Raw genomic sequence first — 20,215 nt, 5'->3', positions numbered from 1 at the left:
GAAGCGTGGCTCCTTCCCATTGGTCTAATGTAGCGGCTCTTCACCAATCAGATGTCTCCGCGGGCCCCTCGCACTCGGGGCCACCCATTTGCCTGGAAAGCCTTGGCATCTTAGGAAGACGATCCAATGAACGTGAACGCACCACACGTCCATCCTTTCGGAGAGGTCATGGAGGAACCACTTCCGGGTCCTAGAACGCGTTTATTCCGTGACCAGGGGAAACGGTAGCCATGGCAACTCGAGTTTTTTAAAATTTTTATATGTATATAATTTGTTCCTGCCTACTTCTGGGATCACACTGAGAGCCATTCCTATGTTGGCGGTACTTTAGGGAAAAGATAAACACATAAGAAGTCGAAAGTCTTCCGGAGCCTAGAGTGCTTTTGTGTGGGGAGCAACTACAGTTCCCGGCATGCAATTAGGCATGCATCCAATTGAATGCTGGGAATTGTAGTCTTTGGCCTCTAGGCCAGTTGCGTAGTTTGGCCCTTTCCTGTTCTCCCATTGAGAGTGGGAACTCCTTGCTGCGTGATTTAACGTTTCCACTGGGATCTGATTGCGGTGGAGATCGGTGCTAATTCCAGGGCTCTCGACTGTGCGCGGGTATTCAGAAGCGTTCCTGGAAAGCCGCTCTCCTGGGCGGTCTCCCGGGGTTCTGGGCTTGGCCCGGGTGACTTTCCGAATCCGGCTGCTTGTGCGTCACTTTGGGCGCCTTGGAGCCTTGGCCGCGGGCGCCGAGCGCGTTCTGTAACCAGAACCCGCACGCCTCCCGGATCGGGGTGCCCGCCGCGAGGGAACTGGCGAGCAAGTCCCCGACAGACCACCACGTGCGCGGCCCCGCGGTGCCAGATCCCCTCGTGGGCCCACGGTACGGGCCGGGAGGAGGGGGTTAAAGTCCCCCGGAGCCCGGAAAAGGAGAGGCGCCCCTTCAAAGCAGATCCTGCAGGCTGCGGGAGGGAACGGGGTCGCGCTCTGTAACTTCGTGGTCGTTCCCTTCCTCCTTCCGAAAGCCCCGTAACGAGGCTGGTGGCTCTCCTGGGCTCGTGCCTTGGGAAATACTGGCAACCAGGAGACCCTTTACCCCCTCCCTCGCCCCCGCCTGTGTCACACACACACACACACACACACACACACACACGCACGCAGAGTCATGGCCTTTTCTAGGGAAATAACTATAGATAGTTATCCAAATTCCTGAAGACCAATTTTTCAGTCACGGTCTTATCACCGTCCTTTACAACTTCCTGTTTAGGGTTTGCCTATCTTGATTTTGTGGTTAGCGTTTACACGGGGTGGTGGGCCTTATTTACATCTGCCTGATTTGTCTACATGTGGTATTAGTAAGCAAAGAGTAACTAAAAAAGCAGGTTTTGTGCTTCTGTGCTTTTAGTTCTGTTCTTATTTAGAGTTGATCTCAGGGTTTTTAGATAGTGGTTACATTTTTGTATGTTTTACCTCTTGTTCCTTGCTTTTAGAAAAAGATGAATTTCTTCCCATTTTGTACATTTGACCTTCACCTCGTTCTCTAGTGATACCAAGTATGCAACCATTCTTAAATTGCAAAGCCATCGTTTTTGTTCATGTGTGTGCTAATCCTGGGGCTTGGACTCAGGGCCTGAGCACTGACCTTTAGCTTTTTCACTCAAAGCTGGTGCTCTACCAACTTGAGTCACAGCCCCCCTTTTGGCTTTTGGTGGTTAATTGGAGAAGAGTCTCATGGATATTCCTACCAGGGCTTGACTCCATCTTCAATCCTCAGATCTCAAGTTTTTGAGTAACTAGGATTACAGAAATGAGCCACCAGTGCTCAGCTGCAAAAGCTATCTATTAACTGGCAGGTGGTGATTAGTTTGTGCTGCACCTGTAGAGAACTGAGAGTGTATCAGCCTTCCAAAATAGAGTAATAGAGTGGCTGCTTGTGGGTAGAAGTTTCAGTAGATGATGGAAACTATTGAGGCAGGACAAACACAAAACAGGCTGTCTGAAGATGGCTGGTCCTTGTAAGATGAAATCTCTGGCTGGGTACTCTACAGAATAGTAGGGACTTATCTAGTCTTTTTTTTTTTTTTTTCACCTCTTCTGACTTCTCCCCAGATTCTCATCCTGAGTTTAGTTTTCTCTCACACTATATTTCCACAGACACTATTTGAAATGGCTATCTTTGCTATTTCGCTTCCTCTTTGAGCATATTAATGCCACTAGATAAAACCCTCCCTTCTGCTAAACTTAAAAGCAACACCAAGATAGGCAAAGGAATGCAGTTAGAGGCAATGGATAACTGTTCTCTTAGGCAGATATCATCCAGCAGTGGGCGTCCAAGGTAAGAATGCAGGTGGGATCAGGAATCATTGGGGAATGGAACAAGTGCCAAGGTAACTTGATTAGTTCATTCATTCATTCTTTTACTCATCCAGCTAATGTTGAAAACCTTGTATGTGTCAGGTATCCTCCAGCAGCTGGAAATGCAGACATGGGCAATATAGATAGGGTCTGTGCATATAGAACCTGAGAAATATCAACAGTGGATTGCATCATAAGTGTAAGTACAAATTTAAACAGATTAAAAGTGAGGATTTCAAAGACTTACTGCAGAAGAGTACCAGAGAACTTTTTTGGGGCTGATGAGAATGCTCTTGCTCTTAATATCAGTGGTAGTTAAAACTCATCCAACTTAGCTGGGCACCAGTGGCTCACACCTGTAATCCTAGCTACACAGGAGGCTGGGATCTGAGGATCTCGGTTCAAAGCCAGCCAGGGCAGGAAAAGTCCATGGGACTCTTATCTCCAATAAACCACCAGGAAACAGGAAGTGGTGCTTGGCTCAAGTGGTAGAGTGCTTGCCTTGAGCTGAAGAGCCCAGGGACAGCACTTAGGCCCAGAGTTCAAGCCCAATGACTGATCCCCCCAAAAAACAAAAAACTCATCTAACTGTATACTTAACAGAGTGAATTTTTGGTATATAAATTTTACCTCAATCTAAGAAAACTAACAGTAACTGTTCTTCTAGACAACAAAGCACTAACATTGAAAACCATTTCAGAAAGAATGAGGAACCAAACAGATATCCAGATTGTTTAATACTATCCTATACTCTTTAGGAGTGTGGCACAAATTTTTAAAAAATTGAAGCTCCTTATTCTAAAGTTCTTTCTTACTAGTCACATTACTGTGCAGTCCAAAAACTTGAGACCCCAGTTTAAAAAAAGGTATAGCATGGTAATTTATTGACTTAAGATAAATCAATAAAAGTCAATAGTCTTGCTTTAATCTTATAAAAAAATATAGCAATGGAAGTTGTAACAATTGCATTCATACTGGAAGCAAAACTCAAAATAACCTGGAAAAACATGTTAACAGTGAAATAGTTCCAACATAAACTATGGCAGTAGACATGATGATAGTTTAGGAAAACTAGAATATTGAAAGAAACTTGAATCATGTGCCATTCTTTAAGCATTATTTAATAGCTTAACAGCATTTATTGACTCACAGGTGTCTAGCACTATGAGGTTTTGAGTTTTGATTTATTATCCCTTTCTAAAAATACTGGGTCTGTGTAGCTTAAGAATCAGAAAATAGGTCTGGGAATGTGGCTTAGTGGTAGAGTGCTTGAAGCCCTGGGTTTGATTCCTCAGTATCATATAAACAGAAAAAGCCAGAAGTGGCTCTGTGGCTTAAGTGGTAGAGTGTTAACCTTGAGCATAGAGAGGCTCAGGGACGGTGCCCAGGCCTTGAGTTCAAGCCCCAGGACTAGCAAAAAAAAAAAAAAAAAAAAAAAATCAGCAAATAGCCTACATCTGTGGCTTACAATTGTAATCCTAGCTACTTAGGAGGCTGATGCCTGAGAAATTGGTTTGTAGCCAGCAATTTGTTTCTACAAATTGGTTTGTAGAAACTTTTTTCTAATTAACTACCAAAAAAGCTGAAGTAGAGCTGTGACTCAAGTGGTAGAGCACTATCCTTGAGCTAAAAAAGCTCAGGGATGGTGCCCAGGCCCTGAGTTCAAGCCCTAGGACTGGAACACACACAAAAAAAGAATCAGCAAATAGTTGGGCTGGAATTTATGGCTCAAGTGGTAGGGTGTTAATCTTGCAAGCATACTCTGAGTTCAAAGGGTACTGAAGATGAAGAAGAGGAGGAGGGGAGGGGAGAGAAGAAAAAGAAGAGGAAGCAGAGGAGGAGGAGAAGGAAAAGGATCAGCAAGTACTTGGAGAGGAAAAACAGTAATGACAATGTAGGGCTCACTTCTCTAACTTTCTAAGTTTTGTCTTTTCATAGTTATCTTGTATCTTTAGTTTCCCAAGCATCTTAACCAGCCTCTCCAGTTCTGGGAAGGAGGTTGTGCTGTTTCAAACAGACCCACATAGTAAGATATGCCATAGATGTAGATCTACACTGCACACACAGAAGTCACAGTTAAGACATTAAAGAACTCGAATTTTATTTTCTCATCTTAATCTTTAGTTTGTTTTCTTGCAGTTTGTGTGATGGCCAGTGTTTCTAGACCACAGAACCTGACTTGGGGCAATGGAGTTATAAATAATTTCCAAATATTGTATATAGTCACAACTATAGTTTATATTATATTCTCTTTTTGACCAGTTTTAACTGCAATTTATCTCTCCTTTCTTGTTCCAACATATGCCACATTTGCTTAAGAAATGAGTATGCATTGCCTTAAATAATATTACATGATGGGCTGGGAAGGTGGCTCAGTGGTAGAGTGCTTGTCTTGCATGCATGAGGCCCTGGGTTCGATTCCTCAGCATCACATAAACAGAAAAAGCCAGAAGTGGCTCTGTGGTTCAAGTGGTAGATCACTAACCTTGAGCTGAAGAGCCGAGGGACAGTGTCCAGGCCCAGAGTTTAGGCCCCACGACCGACAAAACAAATAACGTATTATAAAGGATAACACATTGAATCTTCTAAAATCTCTAAGTCTGTGTCTGTGTGTCTGTGTCTGTGTGTCTCAGAGAGAGAGAGAGAGAATGTTGTCTTCTAGGGCTTAAACTCAGGGCCTGGATGCTGTCCCAGAGCTTTTTTGCTCAAGGCTTATGCTCTATCATTGAGCAACAGCTCCACTTACAGATTTTTGGTGGTTAATTGGACATAGGAGTCTCACCTAGCTGGCTTTGAACAGCAATCCTCAGATCTCAGCCTCCTGAGTATGTAGGATTACAGGTATGAGCCACCAGAACCTTGTGAGTGCTATGGATCCTACATGCATCAAAATTTCAACGTGACATAAAGTAAATTCACCTAAGTCTTGTAATTCGTATTTTATGTTCAAATAATTAAAAACAAGCATCTCCCTAGAGTCTGCCATAGAAAAGCAGATCCGTTAAACAGCATAGGACTTTGAATCATAGCAGAACACAAATGAAACTGTATTTCCAAAACAGATTTGTTAAGTTTAAAACATTGAGAGAATTCCTGAAAAAGGCAGTGGAACTTTTGACCAGCTCATAGATGCTTTTGAGTCTATGGTTATGTAGTGTGGCATTGAGTACATGATAGCTTGAGGCTGCTTTATTACAAAGCAAAGTACTAAGTCAAACATTTGCAGTTGTAATATTGGCATTAACAGATATAAATAATAAGGATGGCAAACATTGAGTGCTGAGGCTTCTAACATTTAATTTAAATGAAAACTTAGGAAAGCTGACCTAGAACTTACTATGTAGCTCAAGCTACCTTGAACTCATCAGTATTCTCCTGCCTCAGCCTACCAAGTGCTAGGATTACAGATGTTCACCACCATGCCCAGTAGGAATATTTACATGGGCCTGATAATCTATCTTGAGGTCTTTTGTGCCTGGGCTGGCCTTTGAACTGCAATTCGTGTAAGTCTCAGTCTCTTGTTTCTTCACCTGTGAAGCGGGGAAATATTCAAAAGAATTATTATTATTATTATTATTATTATTATTTTGGGTCCGGTCGTGGGGCCTGAACTCTGGGCTTGGGTGCTGTCCCTCAGCTCTTCAGCTCAAGGCTAGCGCTCTACCACTTGAGCCACAGTGCCACTTCCGGCTTTTTTCTTTTTGCTTATGTGTTGCTGAGGAATCGAACCCAGGGCCTCAGGCATGCAAGGCAAGCGCTCTACCACTGAGCCACCTTCCCAGCCCGGATTATTATTTTTTTAATGCCAGTATTAGGGCTTGACCTCAGAGCCTCAAGTTTTCACTTTTTTTTTTTTTTTCTCAAAGCCGGTGCTCTACCACTTGAGCCACATCTTCACTTCCAGCGTTTTGCTGGATAATTGGGGATAATAGTTTCATGAATGGAGTTTTCTCCCCAGGCTGGCTTCAAACCATGATCCTCACATCTCAGCCTCTTGAGCAGCTAGGATTACAGGCTTAAGACACAAGCATCTAGCCAAAAATGGTTAAAACTTAAAAAAAATACTACTGTATTATTTTCTAAAAGTATTGTGTTATATTGTTGTCAGGAGATTTTAATAAAAAAGTACTCTTATGCTTATAACATGTTTTCCTACAATTGAAAGCAATAAACATAAAAACAACATTGGGTATGGAAATGCATTTGTCAAGGAAAAAAGACTCATTAACTAGGTAGTTTTCTTTTTTTTTGAATAGCTCTTGCAAGCATAGCTATGTCACTGTTGGAGGGTGTGTACTTTTCCATTAGTTCATTGGAATTCAATTCTAGCACATGTAGGTAAATGGAATGTTGTATGAGCCTGTACAATTTAAGATTTTTTAAAAAATCACTATAACCTATCAGGTGCTTAGAACCTGACTTCCTCTCAGCTGCCAGCTGCCTTCTTGGTCCTGAATGGTCAGATTACTTGGATTTGTTTTTCCTGTGCTGACCTCAACTTTATAGCTGTTGTCATTCTTGCTTCTGGTCACAATCTTGAATCTTCCTTGGCTTATTCTTCTAAATACACAGATCCTTTTCTAGATCTGCCTTTCTCTTTGTAGATCACAAATCAGCATGCCTAATTGCTACATTTATTTTTTATTTATTTATTTATTTTTGGGTCCGGTTGTGGGGCCTGATCTCTGGGCCTGGGTGCTGTCCCTCAGCTCTTCAGCTCAAGGCTAGCACTCTACCACTTGAGCCACAGCGCCACTTCTGGCTTTTTTTCTTTTTTCTTATGTGTGCTGAGGAATCGAACCCAGGGCCTCATGCATGTAAGGAAGCGCTCTACCACTGAGCTACCTTCCTAGCCCTAATTGCTACATTTATATGGGAGTAGAAGTAGCCACTGCCCCAGGACCTTGGGTAGTGGACTGGGGGGTATAGGAGAAGAAGGGAAGACTGTGTCCAGTACCCACTAATTTTGTGGTTCTTAGTTCCTCAGCAAAAGCTTTGGGGGAACACAAGTCACATGGACTTCCCATAATCCTAAAATGAGTATGTTTTCCCTTTTTCAGTTCTGACTTAAAGCTAGATTGCTCTTCAACTGTGATCTGAAGTGGCTGGCATCTCTAATGCTCAAATGACAGTATAAGAAAAATAATTTGGAATATTTCTGTCTGTTCAGAGCAAATAATTAGCAGGAAGACTTAGAAGCAGTGGTGGTTGGTGGCCTGATGCACCAGGAACTCATTCTGTTGGAAGCGTGATATCTTCTCTACACCAAGGGAAATGAACATGGAGAGAGATGATACCCGATGGATTTTAAAACATCATAAACCCATTTGTCCATATATCTGCTCAACAATGAATGATTTTGAAGAAGAAAGAGATTTTTTGGCAAACAACATCTTCCCTCAGCTCAATGAAATCTGCAGTTCCAGGGGCACGTACTTCAAAGCTGTGGACCTGAGGTTGTCAGCTGTGAAGGCCTTGAAACCTTTCCCAGATAACCTGTTCAGACAGTATTCTTGTCTCCACTCCCAGTATCTGAAGCTCTGTCTCGACAATGTAAACAACTGCTTTCCCTTTTTCATTTGCCTGTTGGGGCACACATATGGAGAATTCCTCCCTGACTATACACCTTTCCTGTTCTCCAAAGCAACAGACTTGGCAAGTTTATCCAGAGAAGAACAGAATCTCTATGTAGCTGCAAAAAATGGTTATCCTTGGGTTCTGGAGACTCCCAACTGCAGTCTGATAGAGTTTGAAATCATCCAAGCAGCCTTCCGGAAGGAATCTCAGTTTCAGTATTTTTACTTCCGGACTGGGAACACGCTGCTGAAGTCTTTCGTTGAGGAGAAAAAGCTGGCTTCAGTTTCTCTGGCGGATGAAGAAGAAAAATTAAAGATTGGAACGCTGAAGGCCAAGATCATTAGCAAAGGGCTCCCTGTCAGATTTTATAAAGAGCTCCATGAGTTGGGTGAGCTGGTATTGAAGGACTGGTTGATTGTGATAGAAAAACTTTATCCTTTCAGTGTGATAACTGAAAATAAAGGTTAGTAAACAGAGCACGAGTGAGAGAGAGGGAGAGAGAGAGAGAGAATGAGAGTGTTAACCCCATTACCAATATCAAGTTAATGGTTTATGTGTCTTTCTAGGAGAGGAACTTATAAACGATTAAAAATACTCCTTAAATATTTAAAATGAGCTGGACACTGGTGGCTGATGCCTGTAGCCCTAGCTACTCATCAGGTTGAGATCTGAAGATTGTGGTTCAAAGTCAGCCTGGGCCAGAAAGTCCATGAGACTTACCTGCAATTAACCACTAAAAAAAAAAAAGCTGGAAGTGGAGCTGTGGTTCAAGTGATAAAAGTGCTAGTTCTGAGCAAAAGAAGAGAAAGAGGAAAGAAAGAAGCTTAGAGATAGCACTTAGGCCCTCAGTTCAAGCTCCAAGACTGGCACCAAGAAAAAAATAATTACCACATTTCTGTAATGTGTACTTCTCTGCATTTTGAATCTTTTCAAAACTGATCATAACAGCTGATGAGTCCTGGGAAATGGTTTAGGAAGTTAGGGAGCTCAGAGGAAGCCCAGAATAGCTGGGCCCTTTGTGCTCCTTTGGTTTGGTGACTGGGACCACGTGAATGGGATGCTCTGATGCATGGGCTACCTGAACAGCCACAGGTGGACAGGGTGAATAGAGAGTGGGGATGAGCAGAGCCCACATGATAATCTAGTGCTGATACTAGGGTTACTGGATCCAGGGTAGAGACAACGCGTGTTGTAGCCAAACCAAGTCTAGCCTTATAGCTTTAAAATCTGACTCCACATGACCCTAGATCCTAGATATTTCACTTCCAAGCTGTGTGGATTTGTGCAAATTATTTAATATTGATAAGATTTAGTGTATTCTATAAAATGAGTTAATAGTAATTCCCTTGAGAGGAATAACACATGCAAAGCACCTAAAACGGGTGCTTGGCACATAGTGGTTACTCAGTCAATGATGACTGTAAACAGGTAACAAATGGGTTTGAGAAGCTGAGTCTGAAATACTTGATAAATTCTTTTACAAATCACACTCTTTATCATATTTATTGATTAATACTCATCCATGTGTATAAGAATCAGACCTTTCTGATTTAGGTGTATTTAGGTTAAGGTTACTTCACAATGGTAGTTCTTTTTTTTTAGCCTTTGATTTTCAGTTTTAACAGATGATTCCTTGTTTTAGACTTTTTTGTGGCACTGAGGGTTGAACCAGGGCCTCACATATGCTAAGCAAGCGTTCTACTCTGGAGCTATACTCTTAACCTATCTCTCTCTGTCTCTCTTTGTCATTCTCTCTCTGTGTCTATCTCTTTCTCTGTATCTTTCATCTGTCTATCTATCTATGCATCTGTCTATTTATTTGATTTTTGTGGTGCTGGGGATAGAACCGAGGGCCTTGAATACACTTGTCGAATGGACACTCTACCATTGAGCAATATCCCCAAGTCCTTTATACTTTGGTCTTAATAGCCATCTGTGGGATAAATGTCTTAAGCCGAAGATATAGGATGGGTGAATTATCAGAACTTTAGAAGGAAGGGTAATTCTTTCTCTCATGGATCTTTCAAACCCTTTAATTACCCAGTCTACAGATAGAGTAGTGATAGGCCATTTGGGAAGCCAGTAGTCCTGGTAGGCAACGTAAAGTTATCCATTTATACTTTGTGTGTGTGTGTGTGTGTGTGTGTGTGTGTGTGTGTGTGTGTAGACATATTTTTATCATATAGAACAAGCTGACCCAGAACTCTTAGGATCTTCTTGCCTCATTCTCCCAAGTGCTGAGATTTTAAGTACGGGCTACCATGCCTCATATCAGTTTATAGTCTTAACTCTTTAATTAATTTATTTTTAAAATCTTTATTGAAAAGGTGATTAGCAGGGAGGTTACAGTTACATAAGTAAGGTAATGAGTATATTTTTGTTGTTGGTGGTGGTGGTGGTTATGGGGCTTGAACTCTGGGCCTGGGCGCTGTCCATCAGCTCTTCAGCTCAAGGCAAGTGCTCTACCACTTGAGCCACAGTGCCACCTCTGGTTTTCTGGGGTTAACTGGAGATAAGAGTCTCACAGACTTTCTTGCCTGGGCTGGGTTTGAACCGTGATCCTCACATCTCAACCTCCTGAGTAGCTAGGATTACAGGTGTGAGCCACCTTTGCCTGGTTAAGTATATTTGTTTTTAAACACTGTTACCTCATCCCTCATTTTCTCCCACTTCCCCCTCTTACCCCGCCCCCCAAGTTGTAAGGCTCATATCCAACATAGTATCAATTGAATATCAATGTTGCATTAGTAAGCCAAGGTCAAAGAAAAGTAGGTTGCATTGTTTTTTTTTATTGTACAGAGGGGTTACAATTACATAGGCAAGGTAATGAGTACATTTCTTATCAAGCATTGTAGCCTCCTCCTTTGTTTCCCCTTCCCATCCCTTCCCATCCTCCCCCTGCCCTCCCACCCAATCCTCCCCACTCCTCTCCCCTCCCCTCCCGCACCAAAGTTGTAAAGTTCGTTTTTCGACATAACGACTTGTACATCTCATTGTTGCAATGGGTCCACCTGTATCCCTATTTAAATGATTTGTTTTTCCCCTTCCCCTCCACAAATTATACCGACATCAAATACAGTGAAAGCAGGGGTTATACTGTGGGGGAGGGACATACAAAGCAACAAAGAAATAATCTTATAAATGTGTTAGAAACAATCACATGAAAGTAAAATAAAAATTGAATACATATATACACAATGGAATTCTATGCCTCCATCAGAAAGAATGACATTGCCCCATTTGTTAGGAAATGGAAAAACTTGGAAAAAATTATATTAAGTGAAGTAAGCCACGCCCAAAGAAACATAGGTCCCATGGTTTCCCTTATTTGCAATATCTAGTATATGTCTGAGTCAAGCAGAAAAGGTCAGATAAGGTGATGTTAGGGAAATGAACCCTAAGATCTGTATGTAGTTTTTTTCTTTTTTGTTTCTCTTAGTTTTCTGTACCTTGTGTCTTGTATATAAGATTATTTGATCTGTGGAAGGGAAAGGGAATCACAGAAACTGCAGGACAAAGGACAAACTAATGCAACATTGATACTCACTTGACACTATTCTTAACTCTTAGAAATACTTATAGTGTCAAAGCTGGGCATTGTGACTCATGGCTGTAATCAAAGCTACTTAGAAGGCAGAGACTGGAAGGATCAGTGTTTGAGTGCAAACTGGGAAAAAAGTTAGTGAGATATATAACTATATATATATATATAGTTACATATAACTATATATATATATATATAGTTACATATAACTATATATATATATATATAAAACTATAACTATTATATAACTATAATCCTAGCAGTTCAGAAGGCATAAGTGGAAGGATTGCAATCCAAGGCTGGCTAGGGCAAAAATGCAAGACTATCTGGAAAAATAACTAACGCAAAGAGGATTGGGAAATGTGGTTTAAGTGGTAGAGTAATAATCTAGTGCTGGCCTCAAATCTTTTGTTGTTGTTGTTGTTGTTAGTCGTGGGGCTTGAACTCGGCTTGGGTGCTGTTCCTGTGCTCTTCAGCTTAAGGCAAGTACTTTACTGCTTGAGCCACTGCGCCACGTCCGGTTTTCTAGTGGTTTATTGGAGATAAGAGTCTCATGGACGGGCTGGCTTTGAACCAAGATCCTCAGATCTCAGCCTCCTGAGTAGCTAGGATTACAGGAATGAGCCACCAGCTCCTGGCTTGGCTTCAAATCTTGATCCTCAAATTTCAACCTAGATAGTGAAAGGTCCTGAATTAAAATCCCAGTACCACCAAAAGATAAAAAGAGAAATATTTCTAATGTCCTTGGAGAGGCCCGAGTTTAAAGAGTAAAGGTTAAGATTAACTCAAGAGACCTGTTGAACTATAAGGCCATTCCCAAATTATCTTGACGATATTGAAGCTTGAAGTTGACCTTGGCTAGACTGAGATTCTCCAATCTATTCTGGCCCTAACTTAAACCATGGAATAGCTGGTTAATCACAGAGCTATGAGGTGTGTCTGTTGAAAACCCACCAGACAAACATTTCTTTCCCTATTTGTTGATGATAGCCTTCAATTTCCTCACAAAAAACAAACCTGGTGAACAGGTGTTTCCAAAGTCAAGGGAGCATTTTGACAGTTCAGCTTTAATTAGGCATCAAATCTGGATTTACAATACATTGGAACTTGAAGGAGCCTCAAAGATCATCCAGTTGTCTGACCCTCTCTCTTATTTTACCCGTTTGTAAGGGGCTTGCTGCTCAAAAACAGAGCGGCAGTTCTACCCCGCGGTTGTCAGCCATAGTAATAAACTCCACAAGCCAATCAAATTAGATAACATTAGACACATAGTTAACAATTTGAAAAAGTAACATGTTTTGCCTTTGTCATTCTGAGGTCTTGAAATTACTGACTCCTACTTAAATTCCTTTTCTGAATAGTACAAAGTCAAATGGCTGGACTAGGGTTTTCTTTGAATGTTGTCTAGAACTGTTAAATATGGTGTGATCAGAGAAGGAAGGCAGACTCCTTTCTGGTCATTTATAACAACTAAGTACAATTGGAAAATGTGGAACTGCAAATGTAAGATCTTAACACTTATCTTTTTGACTATAAAGACTACAAGCACAGCTTTGAACGTTTCTATCATGAAGAATTTACTGAGAAGTGCAAGCAAGTGTTTGTTACTTCTAAGGAAGCAAACAGGATCTTTGACATATTGGAAAAATTTGCCTTAAAGGACGTGGAACTTGAACCTAACTCTTCACCATCAGTGTCTAGCCTAGACTCTGTTCTCAGGTAAGATGTCAAGAAATTCCAAGCCTCTGTGTGTGTACGCGCGTGAGTGTGTATGTGCATGTGCGTGCGCTCATACTGGACCTTTGTGGGCTTACTTGGCTATCTCTCTACACTTTTTCTGGTTAGCTGGAGATAAGAGTGTCTCCAATTTGTCTACCCAGCCTGGCCTTAAATCTTAATTTCACATCTCAGTCTCATAAGTAGCTAGGATTTACAGGCATGAGCTACCAGTGACTGACTTAATAAGCTTTTTTATGGGGTTCAAGCAAAACAGCCTGAGTTTGGGAAATGTGATCTCCCAAATTTGGAATGGCTACCTTTACTCACTCCCTTCCTCTAAGAAAGAGCCTGTAAATCCTACCCCTCAGTAGAATTTCATTATTAGCAGTTACTTAGCTTTTTTTTTTTTTTGCAAAGCTTTTCTAGTATATAACATATTTTCTCCTCTGTCTTCAAGATTCTAAGCCCTGGGTGGGGGTAGGGGAGCATGGGACCTCTCTTACCTCTATCTTGTTCTCACTCCTTTTTCTTTTTATGTGCAGGTCCTAGGGCTTGAACTCAGGGCTTGGGCACTGTCCCTGAGCCTCTTTGTACTCAAGGCTAGTGCTCTACCACTTGAACCATAGCTCTACTTCTAGGCTTTTTAAAAAAATACTTTATTGGAGATAAGAGTCTCACAGACTTTCTTGCCTGGGCTGGCTTCAAAATGCAATCCTCAGATCTCAGCTTCCTGAATAGCTAGCATTACAGACATGAGTCAGCGTCCCTTTGTTGTTTTTGCTCAAGGCTCGTGTTTTACCACTTGAGCCACCACTCCACTTGTGTCTTATTGGTGGTTAATTGGAGGTGAGTCATAGAGTTTCCTGCCAGGCAGGCTTGGAACCATGATTCTTAGACCCTCAGTCTCCTCTGAGTTGCTAGGATTAAGGTGTGAGCCACTAGTGCCTGGCTAGGGTTTCTGTTTTAAGGAGTTTTCAAACCAATGATCTTGTTGTGCTGAATCTGTGGTCAGGTTCATACTTTTTGTTCCATTCCTTCAAGTACTTATTCAACCACTCTGGTCAGTAGCTGTGCTACTGAGTAACTACCTGATAGTTAATAGGATAAACCTGGAAACCTCTCTTCTCATGGTACCCATATCAGTGAAAAAATCTCTAGACACATATTTATGGACTCACAATTGTGTAGGGTACAGGCTAGGGCCTCTATGCTACCATATTCATGGATCCAAGACTCTTCTGCCTATGTGGAAGCTTTTCACTAAAAATTCAACAAGACAAGACAAGTTATATCCTGTTTTTTCCATTTTGAAGACACCACATTATTCACTGCTACCAGCTAACACCTTGGGAAAGGCTCAATCTACTTCTTAGTTGAGTCAGCAACAGCGACAGTGATTTAATTAGATTTCTCACTTGTAATCATCAAGATTGACAGGAATTCCTGGTCTATAAATGGTTCAGTTTCAGATCACCTTTCACTATGCTATACCAAAGACTAGCCTAGTGATGGCATGCAGGGCAATGGGTGTTTCCTCTACCAGGTTTTGAGCCTCTGACATGCTCTAGGTTTACATTGGATAACGGTAGGATCTGTGTAGCTGGATTATTTTCCAAAGCTACTGTTTCTCTCTCTACTTTCTAATTTTACGCAAGGCAAAGCCAAAGCAAGCAGGTGAATGACTTCTTTGAAACTAACAAAAGCCAAAGTTGAGACTAGAACTTTCTCTGAGAGGAAAAATATATGGAAGAAAAAATTTGGCCTCCCCTCCTTTTTTCTTCCTCCTACCTCTTTCTTTCCCTTGGTAAATATTCTTGACTATGTTTTACCCCTTTATTTTCCAGAGTAAATTCTTTTCCAGCTTACAAGTCTATTCTGCTCTTGTCTGGAGAACGTGGCTGTGGGAAGTCCACTCTGATTGCCAGTTGGGTTAATTCTTTCAAAAACAAATATCCGAACATACTGATGATCCCGTATTTTGTGGGGAGTACCTCAGAAAGCAGTGACATCATGTCTGTGATCCATTACTTCATCACAGAGCTGCAGCATGAAAACCACGGTAAGGGAGCTAGACTTCATGTTCAATCAGAAAGTGCTTGGCCAAGCAGGCACCTCTGAGTGGCTAGTGTTCACTAGGTCTAATGTCAATTTCATGCTGTCTCGTCCATGTGTCTACCCCTTCTCCACTCAGCCAAATTTTTTCTCCCTTTCCTCTTTCTTCTCTCCCCTTTCCCCTCCCCCCATCTCTCCATTCTTCCTTCCCTTCCTCTTCCTCTCCTCTTTTTCTTCCTTCCTCCATTTATCTGTCTGTCTGTCTGTCTATCTATCTATCACATTTTCTTTCTTTTTTTTTATTTTGGGTCCGGTTGTGGGGCCTGAACTCTGGGCCTGGGCGCTGTCCCTTAGCTCTTCAGCTCAAGGCTAGCGCTCTACCACTTGAGCCACAGCGCCACTTCCGGCTTTTTTCTTATGTGGTACTAAGGAATCGAACCCAGGGCCTCATGCATTGCAAGGCAAGCGCTGTACCACTGAGCCACCTTCCCAGCCCCCTCTATCACATTTTCTTGATCCATTCATCTACTGAGGGGCATGTCTCACCAAGAGAGGGACATGAGGAGGGAGAGTCAGGCAAGTAGCTCAGGAGTAGCATTGCTCAGTGCCCCCTCCTCCCCAGCATCTTAATTACATCTCCTCCAGTTCACTATTATCAAAGCAAGTAAGTTCCTTTGCTGATTCCCTTTCTGATAGGTTGACTCTTAAGTACTCTTCTGGGTTCAGTGAATATTAGTGGAAGTGAGGTAAATAAACTATGGACATAATAATGTTCTGATTGAGAAAGGCAGAAATTAATAAGCAAATGATCACATAATGCTAAATGCTGTGCCAGGGAATGCAGGAAGGTGACAGGGCTGTGCAGGTGAGGGGTCGGGGGACCATATCTCTGTAGCTGCTATGTCACCTAAATCCCACTTCAGTGACTCTCAAATGGAAGCTGATTTTTACTTGCTAGTTAGATATAGAAGATCTTTGCTCCATGCAGTGGGAGGGGATGCAGTTCTTTCTATCTCACCCCCAGTGTCTCACAGCCCTCAACTTTTGGTTGGAGGAAAGGGAAGGATGCAAAAGGCCCACCTGTCCTTCTGAGCATTGGCCTGGACACGATATGCATATGAGCCTCACTCACATGCTCTTTGCAAATACGTTGCCGTCTGAGGAATGAGGCAGTTCTAGGTGTGAGCCTGAGCTTCTACGGGACCGGAGCCAGCCATCTCCTCTGCTGCACTAGCTGGGGACATCCCACTGACAAGATGAGGCCAGCCAGATGATAGTCAGAGGAAAGAACATTGTAGGCTACAGGGAAAGCTAAAGTAATACAATAGCTCTGAGGCTGGAAATAGAGCAGAATGAGCTAGAAGGAAAAGAGGGCCAGTGTGGTCAGACAGTACGTGAGCATGGTTGGAGACGTAGGGGAGTGACCATGTTCCTTAAATACCCAGTGCTAAGAAGATACAGAAATGTCACAAATTACATGGCTTCTTTTTCTTCTCATCCAATTCTCTCTAACATGATTTTAGAAAATGCGAGTGATCTTTTTCCATATTGTAGTTGCTCAACTCTAAATTTCTCTATTGTAGGTACTCATCTTGAAATGGATTTTCTTAGTGAAGACTCAAATGTCTTGGTCTTTTCACTTCTTGTAGAAATGTTCATGGCCTCCATCAGTTTAAAGCCATGTATACTTGTACTAGATGGCATTGAAGAATTGATTGGCATTTATGGGGTTTCAGGTCAGAAGGTAACATCTTTTTTTTTAAAAAAAACACCTATTATATATTATTGATTGATTGATTGGTTGATTTACTATTGATCATGGTGCTTGAACTCAGGGTCTGGGCACTGTCCCTGGGCTTTTTTACTCAATATTAACCCTCTACCACTTGAGCCCCACAACTCCACTTCTGGCTCTCTTTTGGTGCTTAATTGGAGATAAGAGTCTCAAGGACTTTCCTTCCGAGACCCACATTCCTAAGACCTCAGCCTCCTGAGTAGCTTACAGGCATGAGCCACCAGTGCTGGCTGTTATTATTTTATATAAGAGCTAGGGGCTAGTGGCTCACACCTGTAATCCTGGCTTACTCAGAGGCTCACATCTAAGGATTGTGGTTTGAAGCCAACCCAGATAGGAAAGTCTGTGAGACTTTTTTTTTTTTGTCAGTCATGGGGCTTCAACTCCAGGCCTGGGCACTGTCCCTCAGCTCTTCAGCTCAAGGCGAGCATTCTACCGCTTGAGCCACAGCGCCACTTCTGGTTTTCTAGTGGTTTATTGGAGATAAGAGTCTCACAGACTTTCCTACATGTGCTGACTTTGAACTGTGATCCTCAGATTTCAGCCTCCTGAGTAGCTAGGATTACAGGCATGAGCCACCAGCACCTAGCACTCTGTGAGACTTTTATCTCCAATTAACCACTAGAAAACCAGAAGTGGTACTGTGGCTCAAAGTAGTAGCATGCTAGCTTTGAGCAAAAAAGCTTAGGAACAGTGCCCAGGCCCTGAGTTCCAGCTCCATAACAGAATTTTTTTAAAAAAAAAAAAGAAAAGAAAAAAAGAGAAAAGAAAATCCCAAGGGAAGGAGGGGGGGGGGATATTGTCCCAAAAGAAATGTACTCATTTACACATTACCTGACTTATGTAACTGTAATTCCTCTGTACATCCTCTATAACATTTTTTTAATCATGGGGGAAAAAGAAGATCCCCTATTTGGAGTATATGTAATACTTTCCCATTGCATTGCATATCTTTGAGTATACCCAACTAGTACTTTTGTTACTGTTTTATTTTCTACTGAACAAATACATATATGGCATTTACAACAGGCTGGGTACCATTTTAGAAATTAAAAATATTAACACATTCAATGCACTCAAGCCTGTGAGGAAGAAACTCTGATCACCTTCCCATTATAGATGGGACTGAACATAGAGGTGTCAGGTGGCTTGTTGGAGGGCCAAAGATAAGTTGTAGGCATTCTGGATCCAGAAACTACAATCTCCCTCCTGCCTGGGTCTGCCGCTGCTTTATACTTTAACCCATCAGTTATTGGGCCCACAGTGTGGTCCACCTCATCTACACTGATTTTGCACATCTAAATGCTATGCACCAGTTTCCCTCTTTAGTTTTTCTCCTGCTTGAAGTAATATTGGAGTGATGGAACCCCCTCCCCCATTTCTAAGTTCCCTACCTTTCTTTGGGAAGCAGTTCAAAAATTAAAAACATAATTGACAAATGATGTAAGGTGTATCTTCCAGAAATTAAGATAGAAAAGAAGAAAATGGACAATTAGACATTCACAGTTCAACCCATTTTGTTGGCAAGTAACCTTTTTTATGAATACACATATGTTTTACATTACATTTCTTTTTTTAATGTTTTTTGTTGGGGGCTGGGAAGGTGGCTCAGTGGTAGAGCGCTTGCCTTGCATGCCTGAGGCCCTGGGTTCGATTCCTCAGCACCACATAAGCAAAAAAGAAAAAAGCCAGAAGTGGCGCTGTGAGCTGAAGAGCTGAGGGACAGTGCCCAGGCCCAGAGTTCAGGCCCCACGACTGGACCCCCCCCAAAAAAATGTTTTTTGTTGGTTGTGGTGCTTGAACTCAGGGCCTGGACACTGTCCCTTAGCTTTTGTGCTCAAGGCTAGCACTCTCTCTTTTGAGTTCTACTTCCAGTTGTTTTGGTGGTTGATTGGAGATAACAGTTTTATGGACTTTTCTGCCTGGACTGGCTTCACACTTCCATCCTCAGATCCCATTCTCCAGAGTGGTTAGAATTATAGGTGTGAATCACCAGTGCCCATCTTCCATTGTATGTCTTAATGATGGGACATGTATCATCTGCACAGTGCATCCTCAGGTGATTTCATCATTGTGCAAACATCACAGTGTTCTTACATAAACCTAGATGGCTAAAGTGCCATTAGGTGATCTAGTCTTATGGGACCATGGTAGTATATGATGTTCATCATTAACCAAGATGTAATTATGAACCACATGACTGTACTTATTTATGCAAAGTAAGCCTCACATCATGCTGTTTTATAATCTATTGTTTAAAACATGACAACCATAGTAATTTAACAAGAACATTTTCTTTCTTCTGGTCCTGGGGCTTAAACTCAGGGCCTGGGTGCTGTCTTTGAGCTTTTTTGTTCAAGGCTAGTGTTATATCACTTTAGCCATATGACTCTATTTCTGGCTGTTTGGTAGTTAATTGGAGATAATGGTCTTATGGACCCTGCCTGGGCTGGCAGGAGATCTTCAGATCTCAGCCTCTTAAGGTATCTAGGATTGCAGGCATGAGTCACCAGCACCTAGTGATATCCATTACTCTTAGTATTTGTAATTCCAACTTCACCCTATGATTATAACCCTATATCCCATTGGCTCAATTTGAGAACCATTATCAAAGTGATTTTAAAGTCTTTCATGTTATAAATGTCTTTATTATATCACTCCCTCAGGCGAAAGACTTCTCCTGGCTGCCTAATGTGCTCCCTCTTCATTGCAAGTTTATCCTAAGCACCGTTTCCTCCAGCTTGTCCTTCAAGTCGCTCTGTGCCCGTTCAGATGTGAAGACAATAGAACTCTCTAGCGTGGGAGATGAAGACACAAAGCTCAGCATCTTCAAACAGTATCTCTCCGTGCCCAACCAGGATTTCTTTTGGAAGAACAAACAAATCTGGAGGAAAAAAACAAACCTGAGCCCTTTAAAACTCACAATCCTAGCCAATGAGCTAAACGAATGCAGAATCTATCGAAATGAGATCCAGTGTATGAGGGAGTATTTGGAGGTAACCTCCATTCAGGAGCTCTGGGAGTTGATTCTAAAACGCTGGACTGAAGACTATAGTTGGACTTTGAGCCAAAAAAAGACAAATTCAAGCACTGTAGCTACAGAAGGTAGGTCTTAGGCAGTGTTTACAGCTTGGTGGAAATCTACAGGAGAAAGCCATGTAGAAGATTCTACGGAGTAGGGGCAGGGT

The 20,215-nt window shown here is 42.0% G+C and overlaps 1 protein-coding gene across 1 annotated transcript in view; it reads left to right on the top strand.

Moving 5' to 3' along the window:
• Positions 1-7,439: 7,439 nt before the first annotated feature.
• LOC122119195 (putative tetratricopeptide repeat protein 41) overlaps positions 7,440-20,215 on the top strand; it is a 49,108-nt gene continuing 36,332 nt past the window's right edge. Inside the window, exons 1-5 of the mRNA XM_042693198.1 lie at positions 7,440-8,380; positions 13,000-13,180; positions 15,025-15,239; positions 16,816-16,976; positions 19,694-20,132. Coding sequence (XP_042549132.1) covers positions 7,615-8,380; positions 13,000-13,180; positions 15,025-15,239; positions 16,816-16,976; positions 19,694-20,132 — 1,762 coding nt within the window. The 5' untranslated portion in view covers positions 7,440-7,614. The remainder of the gene's footprint in view (positions 8,381-12,999; positions 13,181-15,024; positions 15,240-16,815; positions 16,977-19,693; positions 20,133-20,215) is intronic.

This window comes from Dipodomys spectabilis, unplaced genomic scaffold (genome assembly GCF_019054845.1).
Source record: "Dipodomys spectabilis isolate Male_0828 unplaced genomic scaffold, ASM1905484v1 ptg000163l, whole genome shotgun sequence".
Classification (NCBI taxonomy): domain Eukaryota; kingdom Metazoa; phylum Chordata; class Mammalia; order Rodentia; family Heteromyidae; genus Dipodomys; species Dipodomys spectabilis.
The sequence above is the reverse complement of the archived record's forward strand: the minus strand, read 5'-3'. Positions and strand labels throughout refer to the sequence as shown.